General features: G+C 37.7%; 1 protein-coding gene across 3 annotated transcripts in view; it reads left to right on the top strand.

The window, feature by feature from the left end:
* Nucleotides 1-24,723, top strand: part of MCTP2 (multiple C2 domains, transmembrane 2) — a 194,614-nt gene that overhangs the window by 53,196 nt on the left and 116,695 nt on the right. For 2 of the 3 annotated variants that reach the window (XM_011957959.1, XM_011957951.1), the window contains exons 8-11: nucleotides 6,355-6,519; nucleotides 8,685-8,815; nucleotides 17,794-17,980; nucleotides 20,321-20,414. In XM_011957959.1, coding sequence (XP_011813349.1) covers nucleotides 6,355-6,519; nucleotides 8,685-8,815; nucleotides 17,794-17,980; nucleotides 20,321-20,414 — 577 coding nt within the window. Of the gene's footprint in view, nucleotides 1-6,146; nucleotides 6,520-8,684; nucleotides 8,816-17,793; nucleotides 17,981-20,320; nucleotides 20,415-24,723 lie in introns of those variants that run through there. The other variant, XM_011957969.1, reaches the window with a different exon arrangement.

Below are 24,723 nucleotides of genomic sequence, written 5' to 3'. Positions count from 1 at the left end.
TCTCCCTTTCCTCTTCTCCCCTTCCCCTTCCCCCTCTCCCCCTCCCCAAAGGAGAAGGAGGATAAAATGAATGGAAATATTTCAGGATAAAATAATATGGCATATGATAAGATCTCCAAACTATTTATTGTAGGGCTCCAAACAGCTTACTTTTCATTGTGTCCCCTGGACCAGCCGCAGCTGGTAATAGAAATCCAATGTCCTGGCTCCCATCTTAGACTTCTTCAATCAGAAACTCTGGGAATGAGGCACAGTCCTCTTTGAACAAGCCCTCCAGGTGACTGTCAAGCACCTTCAAGTTTGAGAAGCACTGGGAAGAACTAGGATATAAAGAAGGATACTGTGAATTGTAGGAGAAAAAGCAAGTGATGTAAGGAAGGGCAGGCCTTGGAGGCCATGGCTCTGGCTCCTAACCAGAAGGTGATGGAGGTGGGCTGAGATTAAGGTGAGGCAAGAGAGGTACTCTGGGTGCAAAACATAAAAGGGCATCTGGGACAGGGCACGGTGGCTCACACCTGTAATCCCAGCACTTTGGGAGGCTGAGTCAGGTGGATCACTTGAGGTCAGGAGTTCGAGACCAGCCTGCCCAACATGGTGAAACTCTGTCTTTACTGAAAATACAAAAAATACTCCTGTAGTCCCAGCTACTTGGGAGGCTGAGGCAGGAGAATTGCTTGAACCTGGGAGGCAGAGGTCACAGTGAGCCGAGATCACGCCACTGCACCCCAGCCTAAGTGACAGAGTGAGACTCCATCTCAAAAATAATAATAATAATACTAATAAAAGAAAATGCATCCAGGCTGATGCACCAGCCCTGCACTTGCAGGACCTGGAGGATGAGCCCTGTACCTCACTGCTTCACACTATTCCCATCCCTGGATAAGGGTGCTTATAAAGTATTTTAAGTAAGAGATATAGAACAGTAGAGAAGTGAAGGCTAGCAGGATTATACAAGTAAATCAAGAAATACAAGACGATTAATACTATTGCACACGAGTCCAACATTTAACTTTGAGCTTCCTGCAGGTCAGGGAAAAAAGAAAATCTCGTTGAATCACATGGCCTTTGTTGTTGTGTTGTTTTGTCTCCTTGTTTTTTTTTTTTTTTTAATAGTAGGAAATGCATTAGAAGCATTTCCCTGGTCCTAAAATCTGAGAGTCATTGGGTATGTGCAGTCTTTAACTATTTTTTAAAATCTTCTCTTAATCTAATTTTTATTTTTAAGTACAAAAATTGAGTGATACTTTTATCTTATAATTTAAAAATATTAAATTTAATGCAAAGCTTTTATAGCTAATAAATTGTGCACAGATTATTTATATCTCTGGAACTGATACCATTTTTATCTACAAGTATAAATTGCAACTTCTGTGGACTTTTTACATGTGGGAAATTTAAAAGGTTTTCTTTATATTCTCATGCAAGGATTTCTGTATAGTTCTAGGACAATTTATGGGTCCAGTATCCTCTTCAGATGATAGAGAGGAGCTGCAGAGAAGAATTTTCCCTGGGAGCCTGTTCCATGGATGTATGGATCTTCTCATGTCATGCAATAAAAGCTGTTGACAAGGAACAGTAGTTTTACATGTTGAAAAAGCTTGAAAGGAATATTTCAGTGAAACATTTTATAGGCTCAGTGTTTTCTCTTTAGTTTTCAAAGCAGTGGTCAACATAGTTGGAATCTGACTTTACTCATTTTTCTTACGAAGTTGATTTTTTTAAATGCATTTGTTTCCACTGGCTACTTACTTTCCCATAATGACTTAGGAAAAACAATTAATGAGAGTCAAAATGGGATTTATTGGCACCATGGGAACACTGATATGTTTATACTTCTGTCTGTGAGACTAGGTATGGAGTACCAGTACATTATTTGGCACCTGGCAGGTATGCTCTGGTCAGCGCCTTTTCTTACTGCCCTCTTTATTGATTGACTCATTGGTTTTTGTTATGTGCAAGAGAGTATTTTGGTGTATTAGTTGGCATGGTCAGTTCTGGAGTGCCACCTAGTTGAATGTAATCTTGCTTTTGATGGCCACAGGCTGTGGCTCCAGTTCCTGACTTCATGCCCTCCTTTTAGGATTTCTTTCCTCCTGACCTCTCTGCTGCGCTTCCTGGCCTGGGACAGATAAGAGGCACCAAGCTGACCTGTCCATCCTCCCTCAGTTTCCTTTGTAGCCGTGCCAAGGTTTCCCCTTTTGGGATACTGGAATTCACATCACTATCTCCCCAGCCTGTCCCCAGGCCCAAAACATCAAATAATGCATGCCACCAAACTGTAGTCCATTTCGTGTATTCCAGCAATGACAGTACATTCACTGGTTTTAGAGTTTGTTCCTAGGTCAGAAACTTATGAGGCGTCCCTACCTGTTTGAATCCACTGGGTACAATTTTAGTCTGACTCCGAAGTTTCTCCCCTTCCTGCCTTGGGATGGTCATGAAGGAGTAAATTAGTGTTTTCAAAGCTCCTTTACAGAAGTTAACATGTTTCTAAGTGGCACAGCAAACCTTGTTTTCACTATTAATAACTAGCCAGTGTGCCTTAGATGAAAGTCACTTTTCTGTTATAGAAGAATGGGTGGGGATTCTGTGAGGTGGGGGCTGAGAAAGAGAGAGCAGATGAATGAATCAACATAGGAATAGCAAAAGGTCTGATCCTTTGGGAGGAAGGAGAAAAATAACAAAACCCTGATGTACTGTATTGTATCCATTATATCTGCTGAGAAATTAGGGTCAGGGCCCTGAAACTTTTCACTATCTCTTGGTGTCTGTTTCAGTTCAGGTGGGGTGGGTTTCCCCTGGGATGGGTCATTTCCTCTTCTCCTTTCACATTCCAGGCTGCATTAAGATGACGAATTTCATGTATAGGCTCGGGCACAGGCATGAAAACCTAAGCTATTCAGCTGAGTGAGTGCAGATGAGTTGATTTATTGTGGGGGAAAAGGGGTGTTTGAAGAGCACAAAAGACTTTTGCGAGCCCAGCTCTGCAAGGAAGCACACATAAGATAACCCAGGCCCTACCCCGGACCCCAGACTCCCTGATCTGAGGCCTCATCAAGCCTATCAAGTATGGAAGAGAAATGTTAAAGTAATTAAGAGACTTCTTTAAAGTACACACACGTCCTCCAGAATGTGTGGATCACAGATGAAACTTTATTTCAGAAATAACCTTATAGCGGTTTGCAGAAATATTTGGGGTGTAATAAGTAAAATAAAGGTCTTGTGTTCTTTTCTTTCTGTGAACTCTGCCATAAATACTTCTCCTGCCCTCCCTTTAGGAGGGGGGAGAAAAAAATCTTGGACAGCAGAGAGCAAGTCCATCAGATCAAACATGACTGCGTTAAATACTAAAATGTTCAAAGTCCGACTGAGATAGATAAAAGCTTTGATGGAAAGTGGATAGTTCCCAGGGACATTACAAGCAATAATCCAGATGTTATGGTGTAATGCAACGAGTGTCCGTGGATAGATCAGGAGCTCCAGCCAAGTCGCGCCTGATACAGTCCTCAGCCTTGCCCTCCCATGCTGTTCCGCCATATGGAACCGATCTCTAGGCCCCCTTAATAACCAGCTTTGGATTCCATTTTCACAGAGCTCATAGAGCTAAGTGGAGCTGTTTTATGGACAAGTTAGATAGAAGCCTTTCCAAGATAAACATCCAATTTGAAATTAGGACATACCAAGCCGCAAAATTATTTTAGGGCATATTTCATGGAAGTGCTGCCATTTTTCTTAAGCAATTGCCAGACTGTAGGATGCCCTTTGATCCTTTGTGGACATTACTCCCTTTTTTATAAAAAGGGTTTTGAAATAGTTGCAGTGTTTAGGGAGGAATAGATCTGTCGGAACTTTGAAGCATGGCCGTGGGACAGGTCATGCTTTAGCTTGTTGGTTGGCAAGTCAAACTTTAAGAAGAAAAAAAGCAAAAGGAGGAATTGCAGCAGGATATATGAATCAAAATCTCATTTTTGTTTTAAAGGTAGAAGTTTTTAGCCCATATATCTACTAAGCTAGAAAATGTATTAAGTATATCAATATCTATATAAATATCTATAGATATATGTGCATATATGCAGATATACCTATTTATATGTTGTGATGGTGTGTGTTTATGAACAACGTGTGTGTTTATGAACAAAAATGACCTACTTTTAACTGTTTCATAAACCTTTATTGAGTATGTTATATCTGGAATATATTTTTTTATATATAATAACAATAATAATGGTTATATATTATTCTGGATGGAACATATTCAATAATAAAGGTTTATGAAATATTTAAAATATTCCTATACATATATTCCCATAAATATGTGTATATATATATATATATATGAAGTAAGAAGGAATTACTCCTGTTCGCCAGAGAAGAGGATATTTCTTTCTTTTTAAAATTATTTCCTCATTTGCCCCTTCTGTTCTATCTCACCACCTGCAAAACCTATGTGTGTGTGTGTGTGTGTGTGTGTGTGTGTGTGTGTTTTAAGAGAAAAGTCACACGGATATTGACATGGTTAGACTGTGTGTCCCCACCCAAATCTCATCTTGAATTGTACTCCCCGTAATCCCCACTTGTCAAGGGAAAGACCAGGTGGAAGTAACTGAATTATGGGGATGGTTTCCCAATGCTGTTCTCATGATAGTGAGTTCTCATGAGATCTGATGGCTTTATAAGGGACTCTTTCCACTTCACTTGGCACTTCTCCTTCCTGCCACCTTGTGAAGAAGGTGCCTTGCTTCCCCTTCACCTTCCACTGTGATTAAGTTTCCTGAGGCCTCCCTAGCCACGCTGCACTGAGTCAATTAAACCTCTTTCCTTTGTAAATTACTGACCAGGCAGTTCTTTATAGCGGTAAGAAAATGGACTAATACAGATAGGAAGTTTGGGAATATGTGTTTTCTTAAATGTATTTTGTTTAAGGTTGTCATAAATGGTCAAAACACCTAGTGTGGCATTGTTGCATCATTTATTAAGAGTCCTGGAGTGGCCTGGGTTTGATGAGGTAAGCTGGTCTATAATGACTATGGTACTGACATACCATTTGTTGTGATAAATTGTGACTAACTGGTGTCCGAGCAAATTGGTGTCCAAATGATCTGGAAGATATAGCGAGTGATGACAGGAATGAATATATAGTGTTAGAAATTCATTGCTCGATGATGATGCTCAGCACCATTTAAATTCTTCAGCCCATTTATTTCTCCTTCAATAAAGAAGCCCATGCTTGTGTTATTTCACTTATTGAACGGACAACGTAAATGAGCTCTGCTAACTAAATGCAGCGTGTGGATCATGTGGGGATCCCAACTCAGACAAACTAGCCATAAAAAGGCATGGTTGAGACCATCAGGGAAATGTGAATATGCACTGTGTATTTAACATGCTAGACAATTTATGGTTAACGCCAGTGAGTGTGATCATAGCGCGGTTGTTACGTAAAAACAAATGTGGATTTTGCTTTAAGATATTTCAACCGGAAAAGAATGAAAGCATAGGTAAAATAACATTTGCAAGACAGTGAATCTGGTGATTAAGTACCTGGAGATTTATTATACTCTTCTCTTTACCTTTGTGTATGTTTGAACATTTACATAGTGGAAATTAAAAAATGAAGTGTGACTACTCTATTTACAACTTATAACAGGACATTTGCCTTTTTCCTCTAAGGTATGTATGAGTGGTTGTAATATAATTTAGCAAAGGTAATAAGAGTTAAGTTATTGAACCCCTCCTGGGTCCCAGGTGCAGTGAGATGTACTTTATATACCCCCTTCCCTCCCACCCCCACCCCAGGTCTGCAAAGCTCATTTGGCCAGCTAGGCCACTGAAGGCTCTATTTGGAGTAGTGAATCTTACATGGTATGGGGCTTTTGGCAGTACCCCAAGGAATAAAGAGAAGCGGAGACAGATTCAGATGTGAAAGATAAATTCAAAGTCATTATTTCTGAATGCCCAGAGATATTTTGCTTCCTTGAAAAGCAATGCCTTTTTCTTGTATAATATCTCTGTTTCCCAGAATGCCTTTCTTCCTCTCACACTATTAAAATAGCTAAAGGCCCAGTTGAAGGAGTCCCTCCAAAGAGCGCATCTGGGTGGGAGTACAGGCCAGTGCCAAATCAAAGTGTTGCATATACTCATCCTTCACTATATTATTACAACTCCAAAGCTTGAGAAGGAAGTCACATAACTGTGACAGCAGGTTTGCAAAACCAATGAAAAATAACGCTTTTCACCAGGCAGGGAGGAATTTTTTTTGTAATCAAATATTGAAAGTTGGAATTCCTATGACCACCAAAGTCACTCTTAGGAATTAGAAGCAAGTTTACGTGTCATCTTTATTTTTTACTTTAGTCCTCTTTGATACGCAACCTACGGCTCTCTGAGTCCTTGAAAAAGAACCAACTCTGGAACGGGATTATAAGTATAACTTTGTTGGAAGGGAAGAATGTCTCAGGAGGAAGCATGACAGAGATGTTTGTCCAGTTAAAACTGGGACATCAGAGGTATAAAAGTAAGGTAAGTTCTGTCTTTCCATAAGGAGAACAATATATTTAAACTAAAAAAAATTAAAAATTGTTTCCCACTTTAAATTTTACTAAAGTAATTTATGTTTAGCCCTCCTAACTATATTAAGGAGCAGAAAATAAAATAATTGTATAGATGCAGTCAATTAATGTGGGTATTGTATTAATTGCTTAGTATAGTTTGTTTTAATTTAGTAACTCAGCACTAGAGAAAGCTTATTAAATCATAGATTTGAATGTGTGACCTATGTTCATTTTGAAAATGAGAAAACTATGTTTCATAGAAGGCGGGAAAAGGATAAGTAAAAGTTTTCAAAATGCTACAAAAATAGAATAGCGTAATATATGATATTTGGGTTAAAATATGTGAGATAATTAAAAATATTTGCTTTCTCTTGCTTGCTAGTCTTCACACCAAAAATAGTATCTAGTGCTGCTGTTTTTTGCTGTGATTAAAAATAATAAAATATCCAAAGTATGAAAAGTGATGTATTTTAAACAACCACAGTGGCATTTTTAACTGTCTTTAAAAATAATTCATCTTATTCTGCTGATCCAAATTCCATTTAATTTTTAATCTTAGTAATTTGGTGTGGATTTTATTTCAAAAACTATAGTCCCTAAACCATGATAATTAATTCGTTTTACATAACTGTCAGACAGGAATATTTCCTATGTTTTATGGATTGAAGGAGCTCTGGGGTACTTGAAAGTTACATCACTTGCCAACAGTCACATAGGAAAAAAGTCAGTGGACACTTTTGAAAATATAACCGAGGATATTTCTAGCATCGAGGACATAGCAGATACAGACAAGTTGGAAAGTGATTTAGGGAGGCAAGAGGTTGTGCGCACTGCACAGTTTTCAGTACAGAATCAAATAGTAGATGTCATTTACTCTAGCACAAAGTAGAGAATTGAGGCTCATGTTGAAGAATAGTTTATAAAAAATGTGAAAATTGAGGGCGCATTGAGACAGAAGTATGCAGATAATTATTTTAACCAGGTAATTTCAGGCTTTGCCTCACAGTGAGGGTATCCAGAATAACCATATCTCTCTACTAAGATTCCTTTAGCTTGCCAGGGTCGGGCTAAGGATTTATGGAAAAATTATTCATCACTAAGCACACTTAGCCCTTTGGACTAAGGTGAAGTGTAGAATTAGTTCAGTATCTGCTACATTCACCCTTGGGGAATACTGCATTTAATTTGTGGTCTAACAGGGTTTTCCTTTTTTTTTTCTCTCTCTCTGGTTTCTAAATTCTGTGATCCAATATATTAAGCCTGATGTGAAAAACAGCTGAAATGATTTTACATGACATTGGCTACAGCCGAGGTCTGAGTTCTCTATGTTTTTCTCATGCAAGAATAGTTGGTACTGGTATTTAATACATGACACTGCACCCCTAGAGCCTAATACTCTGGGACCAACATTCTTGCTTACTTTGTATTCACAAATTTAATCTCTATGTAAAGGAAACAAAAACGAAAATCCTGCCAATGAACCAAACATAGAAGCAGTTTGAATCACTTTTGAAGAACACAGAAACACTTGTGGAGTTTTCATGTCACTCTTGTGAATTTTTAGGTTTGCCTGCAGTGGAATTTCCTAGTCTTCCTCCAATCCCAGTGACTGGATTCACTAACTTTGGATTTAAAAATAGGTGGCAATATATAAATCATGGGTTTGTCATTTAATGCATCTGACGGATGTTAATTAAGACCCCAAACTGTTAATGTATATAGTTGGTAAGCTAGCATTGAATGGATATGCCGACAAAACTGGTACTTGCATTCAATTGAGCAATTAGTACGATCTCCTATAAGAGAGACAATTGGAAGGTGTCTGTTTTGATATATGTCCACTGTGTATGTGTGTGTTTATATAATTTATGGTTTCTTGTGAGGTAACAGGATTCTTTGTAACTTGGTGGATAATTCTTGGATCTGGGGGGCAGCTAAGAGAGTAATAATGTTTTGCCAATTCTTGAACCCACCAAGTCCCTTTCATTCATTCCTAAAAGGGAAGTTTTCCTTTATAAGGGGTGAGGTCCATCATCTTGACTCCCTGCAGTTTAATGATGAAATTAATGTGTAGCTTCTGTAGCAATGAATGACATTTTAAGAAAATAAATATTATAACTGCATGTTTTCTAGACACTGTGTAAGAGTGCAAATCCGCAGTGGCAGGAACAGTTTGACTTTCACTACTTCTCTGACAGGATGGGCATTTTGGACATTGAAGTGTGGGGAAAGGACAGCAAAAAGCATGAGGAACGTCTGGGCACGTGAGTCCCCTCTGCTTTCCAGTGGCGGGAGCATGTTTTTGCATGGGGCTGGTTCTGAGAGGTGATCTCTATGTGTTAGGGCTGAGGGCACTACCTTGCATCCCCCCACCCCAGAGTGCCAGCAGTGAGCTGGATGGCCAATCCTAACTGGGGGAAAGATTGCTTTTCTTTTTTGTTTGTTTAGTTGGGAAATGTCATTCAGTATTGATTAAAATAATGTGTGTAAGGAATTATCTAAAGAAAGTTAACCTGCTATCTCAGACTATTCAAAACATTTTATATAAATTTCCAATATACCCTATAATTTTGGTTTTGCTACCTAGTGAAATGTTATATAATTTAGTAAAGATCTAAGGCTAGGTGTTCCCATGATGGAAGCATTTCACTGTCCTTGATGTACTTTATAGCACACCAAGGAATGGAGTTTGAGGCCAAATCTATTTTATTTTATTTCTTTACTTTTGGACCCTCTCAATTGAGATCCTCACATGTGTAATGAACAATAATATCAATATTATTGCTTCTTCCTAGGGTTGTAGTGAAAAATAGAATGAAATGAAGCAGCATAGGTACTGTAACCAGCATACAGTAAGCAAAAAAAGGGATACTGGCAGAAGCACAGATCATCTTTGAGCTTCAGAAAAGCCCTTTGAGTTACTGGTATCATGCTAATTCTATAAATGATGAAATGGAGCTTCAGAAGTTTACACATTACTTGGCCTTGGATTTAGTCATGAGCTCCAGAGTCAGGATTTTGTGTTTTCAAAGATCAAGTAGTTTTCTCCATCAAATCACTTGCCTTGTGTTCATTCTGTATACATATTTGTACGCAGATCTTAAATTTAGAACACAGATGTTGAAGGAGTTCCCAACCACTATGGGGTGTCTTTCTCGAAGCTGGATCTTGGGTTCAGGGAGATCCCTTAGGGTCACCCGTTGAGGAGTGGGAGGGCCTCCTTGCATCTCTCCTCTGTGGCCAGAGCATCTCAGCTTTTGCTTGTGCTCTATATTGGGATTCCATTTGAAGAAAGGGTTTTGTTGCTGAAAACTAAAGATTGAAAACCACTTATCTAGTAAAAACCCCTTCATTTTACAGACAAGGAAATGTGGAGGCCCAAGGAGGTGAAATGTTTTTTTCATCAGTAAGGTGTTTAGAGGCATAAACAGGTTCAGACCCAGCTAACCCAATACCTGTGCAGGGCTTTTTCTCAGTCAAATGCTTAGCACAGTGTCTGACTGCTTGTTGTCATTGCCTCATCCCACCTCAGAATCCTGAGATAGATGTGTGAGGGGTTCAGTACCTGCGGAATGTTGCTCTGGTGTCTCTCAATATGGGTACCCTATTGCATGGGACTGTCTGGCATGTTGCAGTATGTTTAGCAAACCTGGCTCTCACCTGATACCAGTAACTTCCCTTGATTATTGTGTGAAAAACATACAAGCATATGTATGCACACACATGCACACCCAGCACCCCTTTGTTCCATAACATGTATCCAAACACCCCTAGAGGACTAGCACTGACCCCACTTAAGATCTCTGACCTCACCCTCCACATCTCTGATTGCATTACTTTGCACCATCTGCACATCCCCAGTTCTATGCTTGTCTGTTAGGTTGCAATCATTTCTTCCATGGCCATCTCCCAGCCAGGTTTGCATTTAGGAGCAAACCCACTTCCTGTGGTTCAGTCTTTTACAGACATGGCCTGTCGGATGACTTCTGTGACCTTGTCTCTCTCTTCTCCACTCACACAGGGTAACTGAGATAGCTCAGGCTCAGGTACTTCTCAGTATCTCTGATGTTGTCACTGCTCTGATATACCAGGATTCTGCCAATACGGATGGTAGTAGGATTCGAAATTTTGTGCTAGCCCAAAGAGCAAAGATCACTTACACAAATGTAGAGAACTCTGTGTTCCAAAGTATTATCTGAACGGCGGGAACAGGGTCCTTCTGTGATGAATGGCCAGCATGTTGTTTTAGTAGGTGCAAAGAATAATGCCGCTGCATTTCACAAGTCACTGTACTGTCATGCTTCCTTCACATAATAGGAAATGCTTTTCCAAATGAGTGTTGAGTTGCTCACAGAGACAATAAAAGTAATTTAAGATGTCCCTTGTAATCCGTGTTTTGTCATTTGGGTGTTCATTTATTATTTTAGCTATTTCCTGTTTGTAACCGAGACATATACCTGTCTTGGTGGTCATTCTGTTCTTCCTCTTCATGAATTTTAAATAATTTTTTTTTTTGGTATCCTTTTCCTTTTTCCTCTCCTGTAGTACAAAAGATAACAAAAGTATCTCTTGGGAACTGGTGCTACTGCTTTACCCTGCAGCGAACTTGCAGGTGGGGGAAATCTATGATAAAATATCTACTGCTTCTCAGACTGAAAGATTGTGCTAGCATATGTACATCACTGACATGCTACTTATGGTTCCTTCTTCCTGGCTATTGTTTAAATATTTCAAGGTGTTTTTTTTTGTTTTGTTTTGTTTTTTTAACATATTTGCTTTTCTTTGTGATCTTCATTCTAAGGCCTAGCTATTTTATTTTCCAACTGTTGGGAAAAAACTTTTTGCATCAGGAGACTCTCTGCTGTGCAAATGTATCTTAACTGTCTCTTCTCCAAAGCCTGTCTCATGCTTTGTTTTGGATAAAACCTTGATATTCATAATTGAACATTACAATTAAAAATCTAGATGGACTCTGGGAAAATTCTCTTCAGGGAAGCTGTGTAGGCAGTTCAGTGGGAGAGAAGGAACATTAGCTCTGGGGTCACACATCCTGAGCTTGCTGATAATCACATTGTCTGCTCACTGTGGGACTTGGATGGTGGATTCCCTGTGGAGTCTGGCTCTGTATCTGCATAATGGGCTCACTGGCCAACTGGCAGGGTCATCATGGCTAACAGTAACAACACCTACTTGACATTGTTTATTCCCTTGTACACTCTGATGGTAGGTATTACTTATTATTAATTTTGAGATTTTTCTGCATGTAAACTGTAGGTCCTCACACCTTGGCAACTCAAATTATGCAAATTAAGAAAATAAAGTATGACTAGTAAAATTCAATGTATTTTTTTCCTCCAAAACAACGTAGAATTTTTTGATATTTTTTGGTAAATATCAAAATTTGGTAAATATTTGGTAAAGTGATCAGTGACCATCATCAAGGACATGGTAGGAGGGACATCCATTGATGGAAGGGTTGGGCAATGTAGGTCAGCCTGAACAATACTGAAGTTTTGTAACCATGCATGACAAGGTTGGGGTAGTGGTTGTTTATGTGTAGAGAAATCACACTGGCATGGGTAGGTTGTTAGCTTGGTGATGGTTACAACATGGACCTGCCCATTAGGCCCCTCCTCCAGGCTCTCCTGAGTCATGTAGAACTTGCTGACTTCCCCTTTTTCCATAATCCACCTACCTTCAGGTTCCCCCTGAGCCACAAGTAACTCCTGAAAACACTGGGGTTGGTGAGATGAAGGTGCTCGGGTAAGAGCCATCATCCCCTGAAACTGTGTTGCCTGCCAACTCCAGTGTTTGTTCACGGGCAAAACCAGCGAAAAAGCATCTGATCTTAGATAGAAACAGTGAGCTTTTAGGGGAGAGTAAGACATAAAGCTGAGTTTCACTGGCTCCAACTTTTAAACAAAATGTCAAGAGTGTGAATATAGAGTAATATAGATTATTCCATTTTGAGCCATTTCAAATTAATCATACCAATTTCTTAAAGTATATTATATTTCAAGGGGATTCTACAGATTAACTCATTATAGAATTTTCTAGACTTAATTTAGTTTGGAAAGGTTGAGAATGGGAACCCACAAGTCCATTCGGACTAGCCTGCCTCAGAGTCCCTCTTCAGTCCCAGATGGTGCTGGATAAGCGGCTCTGACATTCTACCAGTTTATTAGTGGCTCTGAGGCAGTGAAAAATCTGGGCTGGAGTATTTCTCTGGACAAATTGCACCCCATGTCGTTGATCTGCTTTTACAGCCAGGCTTGACACATTCACCATTTTCCTCCTGTTCCCTGGCTTCCTTAGCCGCTGAGATTTACAGCTTTTAAAACTCTAGCACTCTTTTCTGCCCCTTGCCTTTAAGTTAAAAGCTGACCAGTCTGTAATATAAAACATAGAATTATGGTAATGAATAAGAGGTTAAAAGCTATCATGGCAAGTAAAACTTGAGCAGGTTTGTCTGACTGATATGGTAAAATTATGTGTTGAATTAAAACATTAAAATGCTGTGGGATTAATGGAGAAAGACAAGAACGGGAGGTCAGAAACAATGCTAAATCAGCACATTAACGGCCTGTGGGTTAGACAGGGTGGCTTTAATATATGCCTATTGTAGGAAAGCGAAAAAAAGTAATTTAGTCTCTTCAGGTGAGTAGAACAACGGCATTTTAAATCTGAGAGGCACCTAGTAAATACATTTATTTCAATCCCTTTCCTACATAGGGGAAGAAACAGAGGCTGCAAAAGATTTAGTTACTTCACAAAAAAAACACTATAATTTGGAGTTTTTGACTTCATGAGTTTTGTGACGGTGCTGACATTCATTCTTTCGTGCATTCAATTTATTCGAATCCAGAGCACATCGTATGTTGGGCAGAAGGCAAAATACTTGAGGATTCAGTGGACAATGATACAGAAAAGGCTGCTGTCCTTGGGCTACTACAAGTAAGCAGGCAGTGGCAGTAGGTGGAATGAGGACTGCAGGTCCTGGCATCATGGATACCAATTTGGGCTTAGAATGAAAGAGGATGCTTCCTTGAAGAACAGCGGTCTAAGCTGAGACTTGTGGGAATAGTGGTAGTTAACAAGGAGACAAAAAGAAGAGCTTTCCAGGAAGACAGCATAACATAGGCAAAGGCCTGGAGAGGAGAGAGAGCACATTCCCTCCGAGAACCTTGATGGAGTGGAAAGATCAATGGTGTCACGTGATAAGGCTAGAGAAGAGGGCAGGGGTGAAGGCACAAAGCCATTGGATTCCATCTCTTGCGGATGAACAATGGGTGGTCCTTCTTAGACACTAACACAGCAGCGACTTGGCTATTTTGATTTCTATAATGTAAATCTTGTTGCAATGGAGCTCCTATTGATTACATTTTTAAAAAGCTGACGTTGGAATAAAAATTTCCTGGTTACCGAAGGGCCCGGTGTGTTGCACCTTCTGAATGACTGTCCAAAGACATTTAGTCCCCTTGTGTGTGAAGTCATATGTGATGCCACTGGAGCAGACCTAACTGGTTCATGCTCATTAATTGAATTCCTTATATAGATGCCCTGAGTGTGTATTTTCCATATTGTTTCTATCAGACAGAAGGGAGCAATTTTTATAGGTTTTATTGCTTTATCCATTTTTGTTAACTAACAGATCATTGGATATTTTGACCAGAGTTTCTTGGGCTGTCGTGAGTTAAAAAAAATTGACATTAAAAAAAAAAAAAAAAAAGACGTGTAATTCACCACCACTAAATTACAAGTATTTCGGTAGTTTAGGGGTCAGCAAACCAGGGCTTATAGGTGAAATCCATATGGCTGCCTGTTTTTGTAAATAAAGTTTTTTTGGAAAAAACTTTGTTTACATTGTCTATTACTGCTTTTATGGTACAAGGGCTGATTTTAGTAGTTGCTACACAAAACTTATAGCCCACAAACCAAAAATAGTTATTAGCCCCTCACACCTGCCCATAACAGGGAAAGGCTAATTCTGTACCCTGCCAATAAGATGTAGCCGAAGAGAGGACAGAAAAGAGCAAGATTTACTGGTCTTCAGCAGTGACTAGAAAGACACAAGAGCCCAACCAAATTATTTAGTATGTTTTTCAGGGAAGAATCCAGTACAATAATGAAAAAGAAGAAGCCTAGTTTCTTCTTTGGAGATTTTTCATATTGCAGATGTCTTTGATGAATGTATTATATAATGTTTACATCTTAAAGACTTTAGTCTTTGAACTTAAGAAAAAATGCAAAAAGCCATTTTGGTCATTTGATATTTCTCTTTTGGAAGGTTGGATGAGTATTATGGTTAACAGTATTTGCAATTTGAAGGGAAAAAAGTCTTTTTGTTAAAAAAATATTCTGCTGCTTTTCTGATAATACAGTAACCTCTTACTAGGTTGGGGTTAATGAAAATAATTCTCTCAGTCTCTGGCTAATGTCCAGAGCTTCTGGTTCTCCTTCAAACTTTATGACAAAACTGGAGCAGTGTAAGCTGGAGTTGAAATAGGTTAACTATGAGGCCTGAAGAAGGTTTTGTATGAAATACATTTTTTTCTGTCTCCCATCTTTCCTCCTCCTTCTAGAATGTGGAAATAAATGGGGACACAAGGTGGGTAGAAGAGTTACAGAATGTTTATAAAAAGTCATTGTTAAAGGGGGGGCTACTATGGTAGCTTTAAATTAATTCTTAACATACCTGTTCATGTGGCGGGTCAGGACCTCTAAGAGGCTGGGTCATAACCCATGTCCAGAAAGACTAAGTTTTAATTTTGATTGACATGATGCTAATATCATAATGCTAATATATCAGTTTAGCTTGTTTCTTCTAGTCACTGAGAAAGTACAAGTAAATATTTGGCTGGATTTACTTGTTAATTATCAAAGAATGTAGAATCCATTAAGCTGATGCCTAAATCTTCAACCTGTTGCTTATAGGACTCTAATATCTAAACTAGAAATGGCTATTTTTCATGAAAGTGTTCATTCTAGTGAAGGGACTATTTTTTTTTTATAATAACATAAGTGTAAAACATTCGCAGTAGACAGAAATGAGTGAAAAGCTTGTGAAAATGTGTAATTTTGAGAAGAAACCCAATATTTACTTTGCATTTCATCTGGTATGTGGTTCAGCTTTTACTTAAAATTGATAAACTGCTCTGTTCCAATAAGTTGAGCACTTAAACGGTCACTAGGAAAATTTTCAGTTATTCCAATTATGGTAATACTGCTCACAGCATTATTAGATTACTCTAGAATTAATATCAGGTTCATTTTGAATTATCCAAGAAAAATTTTATTAGAGCTTACTTATATATTATTTTTGACCCTCAAACATTATTAGCTGTCAGAGCACTTGTATCTAAATAAATTTTGGCTGCTCAAAGAACCAACAAAACCACCATCCCAACAAAGAAGGCAAACGTTTAAAGGATAAAACTAAATTGCCATTATTAATGGTATTAAAAAGAATGTGCCATCAATAGGCTATTGTTAATTTGTAACAGTGTGATTAGCAGAGAAAATTTCTACAAATTTGGATTATTTACCTTTCCATAAGAAAGAGCTTTATTAAATGAAAGTATATGTAACAGTGTAAAATAATGCTTAGCAAACTATTCCTAAATAGAAATATTACTGCAATATTGGTTAAGAATTTGTGGGGACCTACTTTTCTAGAAATAAATGGTCTAAAGCACTTGACATTTCTTTCCTTCCAAGCAAATTTGATCGCCCACTTACGTCATGCTTATGAAATAAAAATATTTAATAACGTATTTTTTCATAGATAGTAATGCAATTTAACTTTAAAAGCTTCCCTATTGATACAGAAAAATTGTTTTGATTCAAATCAAAGGATTATTTAAAAATACATTTTTTGTAATCTGTCTCTTATAAAAATATTTGATGAATTTATTACATGCAAAAACTCTAATGGCCACTCCCTCCTGTAATTGGGGTCACTTTTGAAAAATAGGAAATAAATGCCCACCTAAATTAATTATATGGACACATATTGATATGTAAAATATTTCAAAATCTTGTAATAAAGTCTAGTAGAGTCTTTTACTGTCATATTTATTTGGAAACATGATTGCAACTTTTCTCTCAAATTTCTTAAAGTGGAAGTTTTCTTCCACATAACCATATGGCTCAAAATTGCCATCGCTTTATATAGTATGTAAGTTTACCTATTTGTAATTAACTGCAAATGTACAAAGTCCATTGACGGCTTAGGAAAAGAATCTATCTTTATTGTTCATTCTGGGGAGCAGTGCTTCCATCCTTTTCTGAAGTCTTGAATATTCATCTTATTCTATAATTATGGAGGGTAAAGGAGAATGTAAAAAATAAAAATGATGTCTGGGAATACCATACCCCACTTTACTCCACCCCACCTACTTCACCCACCTGCATACATAAACAGAGCAGGTGTGGTCCAGGCAAACCCAGAGTTGTCAGTGTTAAGGCAAATAAATGGCTTAGCACCTCAGTCCCCTTTTTTGGTGTTTGCTTCTGTATTTAAATGTGTTTGAGGTTTTCAACATCCCCAGAACATTGGCTGTTAAGAGGCGGAAAACATGCAATTTATAGCAGATGGGTACAGCCTTTCCTGGCAGTGCTGCTGAAATGGGATCAATCAACAGCACTTCATGCTTCATTTGTCCGAAAGAAACCCACCTGGGGAAACCCTGTGGCACTGTGCCTATTAGGAAAACACCTTAACGTGTTGTTTAAGATAAAAATTCACCAGTTGGCATTAATCAGGAAGAAAACGGTTTCTCCATTAACCCTCTCCCACTTGCCTTTCTCTTATCTTTTTTTTTTTTCCTTCATGTTTTGAACCATGATCCTTTATTCTCTTTAATCATAGAAGACACAGCCCAGGGAAGCCATACAGCATGCTTACACATAAGGCTTAAACTTTCAAACCTTTTTCTCCCTAATTTTTGATTTTATCTTTCTACAAACCTTATTTGGCAAAGATCCTACTCCTGTTTTCATTTTCCATCTGCCAATGCTGCCTTCTTTTTGATTTTCTGGACCTCTTCCTCTCCTTAATTTTAGGATGTGTTAGGCTGGGAGTGAGCCTTATGAATTGGGGCAACCTTCGCTGTTCAATAAACCTAAGACCAGACAGAGTGAGTTTTGGGGGGATGATGAAATCAAAGCCAGGTGCTTTGGAGGTACCACAATGGCCTTGAATTAATAACTTTTCTTTCTCTGATTCCTGAAACTTTTCTAGGTGTAAAGTGGATATCTCGGCACTCCCTCTGAAGCAAGCCAACTGCCTGGAGCTGCCACTGGACAGCTGTCTGGGGGCTCTCCTTATGTTGGTCACACTTACACCCTGTGTGGGGGTCTCCATCTCTGATCTGTGTGTCTGCCCCTTAGCAGACCCCAGCGAAAGAAAGCAGATTACCCAGAGATATGTGAGTGTTTTGCTTTATTGTACACTCCCCCTCCTCCCACCTTCTCTTTTAAAACAAAGTCTTTATTGAAACAAAGTCTCTGAATTGAAAAACTGCATCAAAAGAGATCTTTGTCCCAAGTTTCATTGTACGTCATAAAGCAAGACATCAGACTTAGGGGTTAATGCATTAGTGAAAAGGTGACAGTAGAATTAAGAGTTGGTTTTGCTATTTTAAAAGGCAAAAAGATATTATGAATTTTTAGCTTTTAGCAAGTCTTTAGGGAATGTTGAAATCCCCAGGGAAGCAGACTCCTGCTTAGCCTGTCTGTGTGTGTAAATAGGACTTTTAATATAAGTTCACAAATAACTTTACCAGCCATTAATGTTTGCAATGTTATGGATACCTTTGCACAACTTCTTAGGATCAAGTGAGAACCTGCTCATGCCTTGTAAAGCAATAACACTAGCTGGACACGAAGGACTGCTGTTCTGAACTACTCTGGATAAGAGCAGTGTGTGATTTCTCCCTAAGTAGTTACAGTGTGCTTAACAGTCCACTCAGCATTTTTAAATGAAATGGCTGAGTCCTCTTCATTTATTTTGTGTACTCTGGCTTTCTAGGTGCCTTTATTTGCATGCTGCTTTTATCCTATCTTCTTTATAAATCAATATGTTTATTTTAGTGCCATACAGGGAAGGCATGTTTTAGGAAAGTGGCATGAAAATGAAGCAAAGATGAATCCCTATTCAATGGTACTATCATTCTCAGCGTAAACTTTAGTGTCACCAGGGTCCTTCACCGTGTAGATGTATTGATTAATTGAATAATTCTTTATCGTCGGGAGTACAAGACCTAGCCACATAGCTCATTGTCAATGCAGATTGTGCATGTGAGCTTGGCATACTGTGAAGAAGGTTTGGCACAACTCACTATTAACATTCTCTCTGATTAGGTAAGCACATGAAAATTTAATGGTGAAGGATAAAACTTTTCCCCCAAGCTTTCCAGTGGATAAGTTGACAAATTTACCAAATTCATGAGGAGTTTTGTGTATTTATAAAGTAACTTTAGATACCATCTACATCTAGGTGTAAAGTGAATAAAGTAATGTCTGCTTTGAATAATGTTTTAGAATTTGAGGAGTAGTAATTGAAAAGAGGTTTGAAGAGGCTATGATCAAAATAGAAATACTGAGTGCTTCTTCAGCTAGCAAGCTGGCCAGCATGTTAGAGGGAACGAATGCTGTTTCAAAGCACAAGTTACAGCCCCCTGGATTTGTTTTTTAGGTTGTAAGAACAGATCATCTTTAAAGGCATTTCCACTTCTAAATTGTAAAAGCACTTCGTTTCGAATGTGTTCTCTTAGTTTAAAAACTAATTGCTTTGTTTGTTTGTTTAGGTTGAAAATATAGAGGAGAAATAACTTTCAACTGTTTTTAGGAATGATGCATATTAAGTTAGGCAAACTGTTATTAAGCTTGTGTGATTCTATCTGAAATGCCTAAATAACAAGTATTTTAATGGCCTTTCGTAAATCCTTGCGATCTGTTTATCACAGGTTTTTAGCTATCTAGTGATGACAAATAGCATATCGAACAGTTTTAAGGCAGTGTCTGTTTCAGTAGGTGTGTTCTGGAGGCATGAGAAGAGTTCATCTGCTGGCCTCTTTCATGCACGATTTCTTAAGGATGCCACGTATATAAACATCCAAATATTGCTATATGTGCTTAAGAATGAGCAGTAGATGTAGATTCAGACTTTGGCTCATACAAACTCAAGGCTAAAGTAAATATGAATCTAGGGTGATACAAGATGCTTAATCTCTAATTCAATGAGCTAGCTAAAACATAGACCAGAAAATTTACTCTGTTTCTACCCCAACTCTCTTTCCAGTGGTAATAAGTATCTGTGATGGGTCCAAGTTTAGTCCTCTGGTATCCATAAAGTTGGTACTAACGAGGTCAGAATAATGTTGTGTTTTAGAGTGATTTAAAAGTTGCATTAATGAGAAAGAAGGCAGGAAAAAGAGTGTCAATGTAATTCTACCCACACATTTTCCCAGTGGGGTATCTATGCTATCACCAGGGGGCAATGTTAAAAGTAGATTGTATCTGCTTCTAATTGGTTTATTTTAAATGTGTAGTTAATTAATTCTCAGCCACTTTTCTTTTAATTTGGTTGCTATAAGCACCTAACTCTCCTGTTAACTTATATAATACATTTTGGGGAATTTTTTTTTTTTAAAGATTTCGTGAGAGAAAGGAAGATAAATCTAGGATGCACTTCCTATGGGACTTTATGACATTAAATAGTGTATTAAAAAGCTGTTTTCACTTGTTATCACCTTTTCAACCCTCAGTGCTTACGGAACTCCCTGAAAGATATGAAAGACGTCGGCATTTTACAAGTGAAAGTTTTAAAGGCAGCAGATCTCTTAGCGGCAGATTTCTCAGGTACGGGACATTTTCGTTTTCTAATTTATCTTTATTTCCTGCTTTGAAGCAATCTCCTGGCAAAGCAAAATGCTTAATAAGTAGAATTATGAATATAACAGTCATGCTCCTTCAAATAGAGTCATAGCAAAAAAGAGGCAGACTTGAACAATTTCTTTCACATAATGCACCCTTTTTACACATTTCTTTCAGATGATTTTATGCTGATTCAGCAATATTCAGATCTACTGAGCTTCAAAAATATTTGTGGATTATGAGTCACGACTTCTTTATTTGTTAAATTAAGTTGTTGGTCAAGCTTTTCTGTGTAACCTCAAACGACAGCGATTCAACTTCTTGCCTTTTGCTGCTCTCTGCCTGAATGGTTCACATGGTTCATAAATGTGAGCTTGAAGTCAGATCCGGCTGGCACCTCATCGTAACAATGACCAGAGTCTAGGCCCTGGTACCACTTTGCAGTTGACATTGTCTTATAGGAAGTTTCTGTTGGTGCTTCTGTAACTTGAACTTTTAGAAAGAGGCCAAAGCAGACACGCTTTGTGCTGAATTATGCTCTGCCGCACGTAGAGTAATCCAGACACGCCGGTGTCTGACAGCGGCTCCCCACTCACTGCCAAATTACCCCCTTGTGCTGACTAACAATTTAGCCGCCTACATGACAGATGCTATTTACCAAGTAAATTGATGAATACAAAGAGTATTCTACAGCATGGTTCTATCTATTGATTCAGGATTGCATGGTTTTTAAATATATATATCCCGTATTTTTAAAATGTGGGCTACTGTTTTTCTTCCTTCCAGACAGGAACAATTTCACTATATTTGTACAGCCTCTAAATTTCTGAGACTGAGTTTGAGGAAGTTGAACCATTGGAAAAGAGAACTTTAATTTTCAGCACATTATATTACAGACATTTTAGGAAATATAAACTTAGTTGAAAAAAATAAAATTCTCCTCACCCTGCTCAGAAATGAAACAATAGAAATGACTATTCTATAAGATGATCCTGACTAGTGAGAAGATCCAAAAATGGTTTGGGGGCCAAATAGAAGATATAATTTTTGAGGTTTGTGGGTGAAGTACTCAGATGATTGCTCTTAATATTCACTAGTATTTTTGCAGATGTTTGGAATCTCATGTTAATTAAGACATTTTTCTTTTTACTTATATTTTATGAAAACAGTCAACATTTCACATGTGCCTTTGACATTAGTGGTTCTGTCATCCCTAAAGCACATTTAGAATTGCCTATGAGTTTCCCAGAGAAAATTATTTTTACTTCTGTCTAATTGTTTACATACAGCACTTTTTGAATGCACAATTGTTGTTCTCTCAGGAAATGTCTCCAGCCCGAAGAACTCATTTATGCCTTCTAGCATTTAAAAAAATTCTTTCTGTAGCTTGCATATATATGTTTTTGAATCTCCAGTGACTAATTGTAATGCATGAAGAGTATTTTTTGAAGGCTTGTGTACAACAACATCCATATGTGGAAACCCTTTGTTTTTTTTTTTTTTTTCCCTGAGATGGAGTCCTGCTCTGTCGCCCAGGCTGGAGTGCAATGGCGCTATCTTGGCTCACTGTAACCTCCGCCTACTGGCTTCAAGCAATTCTTCTGCCTCAGCCTCCCCAGTAGCTGAGATTACAGATACCTACCACCACACCTGGCTAATGGAAACACTTTTGAAAAACTTACTTTATTTAACCTGTCTTATCAGGTAACCTCCATATAAAGCCCCCAAAACTAGTTTATATAAAGATTGTTTCAGGCCAGTGTATCATCTCCAAAGAGTATTTTAACTATTAAAAAAAAGTGAATAGGAGAGGATACCTGAAGAAAGAGTCTTTGTAAAGACCCTCTCTATGGAAGAATAATTTTGGGAGAAATGTTTTCGTTTTGTTGTTTTATATATAAGGTATTCAGTAGATAGTTTTGGAGTAGATGAAGGTAAGTACCAACAAATTCCAATAACAATAACTGTAGTTAGAAATGAAATAATGCTGTGTGGTTTGACTAAATGCCCTGGTGTTTTACTATTTCTGTATTTATGAGAAAATTATTGCTATTGTGAATTGAGGAAAAGTGATTTTTCATTGGCTAAACATGTGTTTAGACCGTAATGATTTTTGTTTTAGAACTGAGTTTCACAGTCAATGTTTATACATTGTCAGGCTCCTGTGTGAATCCCCCAGAGTGTTCCAACCAAGGCACTGCTTTAGGGCTACAAATTGGACTTATTCCAGATAGTTGTAATGTAACTTTTCTGTGTGAAAAAAGAAGTGGATTCAGATTACAGTGAGGTAGCAATGAATACCTCTAAGAGGTTAGTGATCGTGGCCTATAGTGGGGATCAGGTGTTATTGCTGTTATCATTATTGTTACTGATTCAAAGTACGTAGTAAAAAATAAAACAGACCTCAACAGTGTCATTGGATCAGGATCAGAGAAGCCACCCATTTTTGTCACTACCAGAAGCATTTAAGAAATTAAGCAACTATTCGTAACTATTCGTACTCTATACCCTTCATTTTCCGGTCACCTTACTTTGTAAATCAGCGTTCATTTATTGCAGTTGCTAGGGGAGTAAAGCATTCACCCACAAATTTAAAAAAATGCATTTACTCCAGATAACCAGGGACATTCTCTAAAGAATGATGGTCATTTTAGACATGGTGCAAAAGGGAACCTTTCGTTCTTTCAGCTTTTCTTTTATCATATATTTTTATTTTGTGGTAATTGCATGTTTCTAAAAACAACATGAAGTAACCACAATAATTGATGCTTCAGTTTAGTTTCACCTAAAATTCAGGAATCCTGATAAAGCAAAAGTCCATAGGGATTAGTCTTGGCAGTAGTCCATACAGAGGTTATAGTTACTGTTCTGGGAGCAAAGGGACTGCATGTCCTGGAGGAGTGAATGAATGCATACGGTAAACTCTATGCTCAGTAGTTTTCTAATTTTAAAGCCAACCACCTCTTTTCAAATAACCATTAGAAAAAGAAAATATAGGTCATTCAAGCCACTGGGATCAAATTAGAAGGATATTCCTATTGATGTTATGATTATATAGGCATAACAAGAAATTCAACTTTGGAAAAATTGAATACTCATTACTATGTTAGTATTTTAGAACATTAGAATAAAATATATATACTAAGGTGAATTTATTTCTCATAAAGTTGTTTTATCTGTAAAGGAAAATAGTGTATACATTTTCAAATGTGTTAAAATATATGAATAAGCCTAGATCTGTGTATATTAGCAGTATTATGATATTTACATTTGGCAAAGGCTTTAATTCTCTAATGTATAAAAAGGTATTTTATTGTTTTTAAATTATGCCTTTTTAATAAATATACTATTTTGTTGTGATTGAAGCTATCTGTTAATAAATTTAAATGTATATTTATCTTGGCATTTTTTAGACTTTCTGACATTTGTGTACGAGAGAAGACTTTATTCAAAGAATCTTAAGTAATCTATCGTCTTTGGAACCTATCTCTAAAATTGGTAAAAGCTATTTTTTCTCAGGTCTATGCCAATGTTAGACGTGGATAGCCATAAGCAATTATTCTAGTAGAAAAGCCTGTCAAATATTTTTTAAAGAATTTGCTTCACAAATTCCTTGTGCCCAGCATAACCTAACATTTTTAAGTGATAGGTGATGCAGCCTGATGTCATTACTTTTGTAGTAAACCAGGCCACAGCCTTGATTCATGAAACAAATGATAAATTGTACTTGGAGGCTCAAGGTGAAGAGCTGTGTGTAATGTTTGACGAGACCAACATACTTCACTAAGCTACTGCTAGTCTTAAAACGCAAGTATTTTAAGAAGAAAATGACTCACATTCGAATGATTAACTGAGAAAGAGAAACATTTTATTCTGGACAATGCTGAGAGATGGACAGTTTAACAGGTTTCATATCTACAGTAGAGGCCCAGACAGAAAGTCATGGTATATGCTGCCCAGGGGCACATCTGATCATAAATTAATACTGTTGTAAGAAAATACAAAGTTAATCTCATAAACTGTAAAAAGATAATATAGTAAACAATGGACTAATGGGAAAATTGTTAGAGAATTGAAATGTTTTTCAGTCCAGATTGTATCACCTTTCAGTATACATGACAACAGCAATCTTACTCATTGAGAGAGATCAGCCAGTGGAGAGTAGGAAACTGTCTTGGTATGCTCAGCACATGTGTGCAGATTATTCAGGATAGCCTTATTATAATTGATAGTATGCTGCTGAGAAGCTGCCAGGATTGTAATGTGTTGGGGTTGATTCAGCACTAGGAATTGA

The sequence above is a fragment of the Colobus angolensis genome, unplaced genomic scaffold, assembly GCF_000951035.1.
Source record: "Colobus angolensis palliatus isolate OR3802 unplaced genomic scaffold, Cang.pa_1.0 Scaffold112, whole genome shotgun sequence".
Taxonomy (NCBI): domain Eukaryota; kingdom Metazoa; phylum Chordata; class Mammalia; order Primates; family Cercopithecidae; genus Colobus; species Colobus angolensis.
The sequence above is the reverse complement of the archived record's forward strand: the minus strand, read 5'-3'. Positions and strand labels throughout refer to the sequence as shown.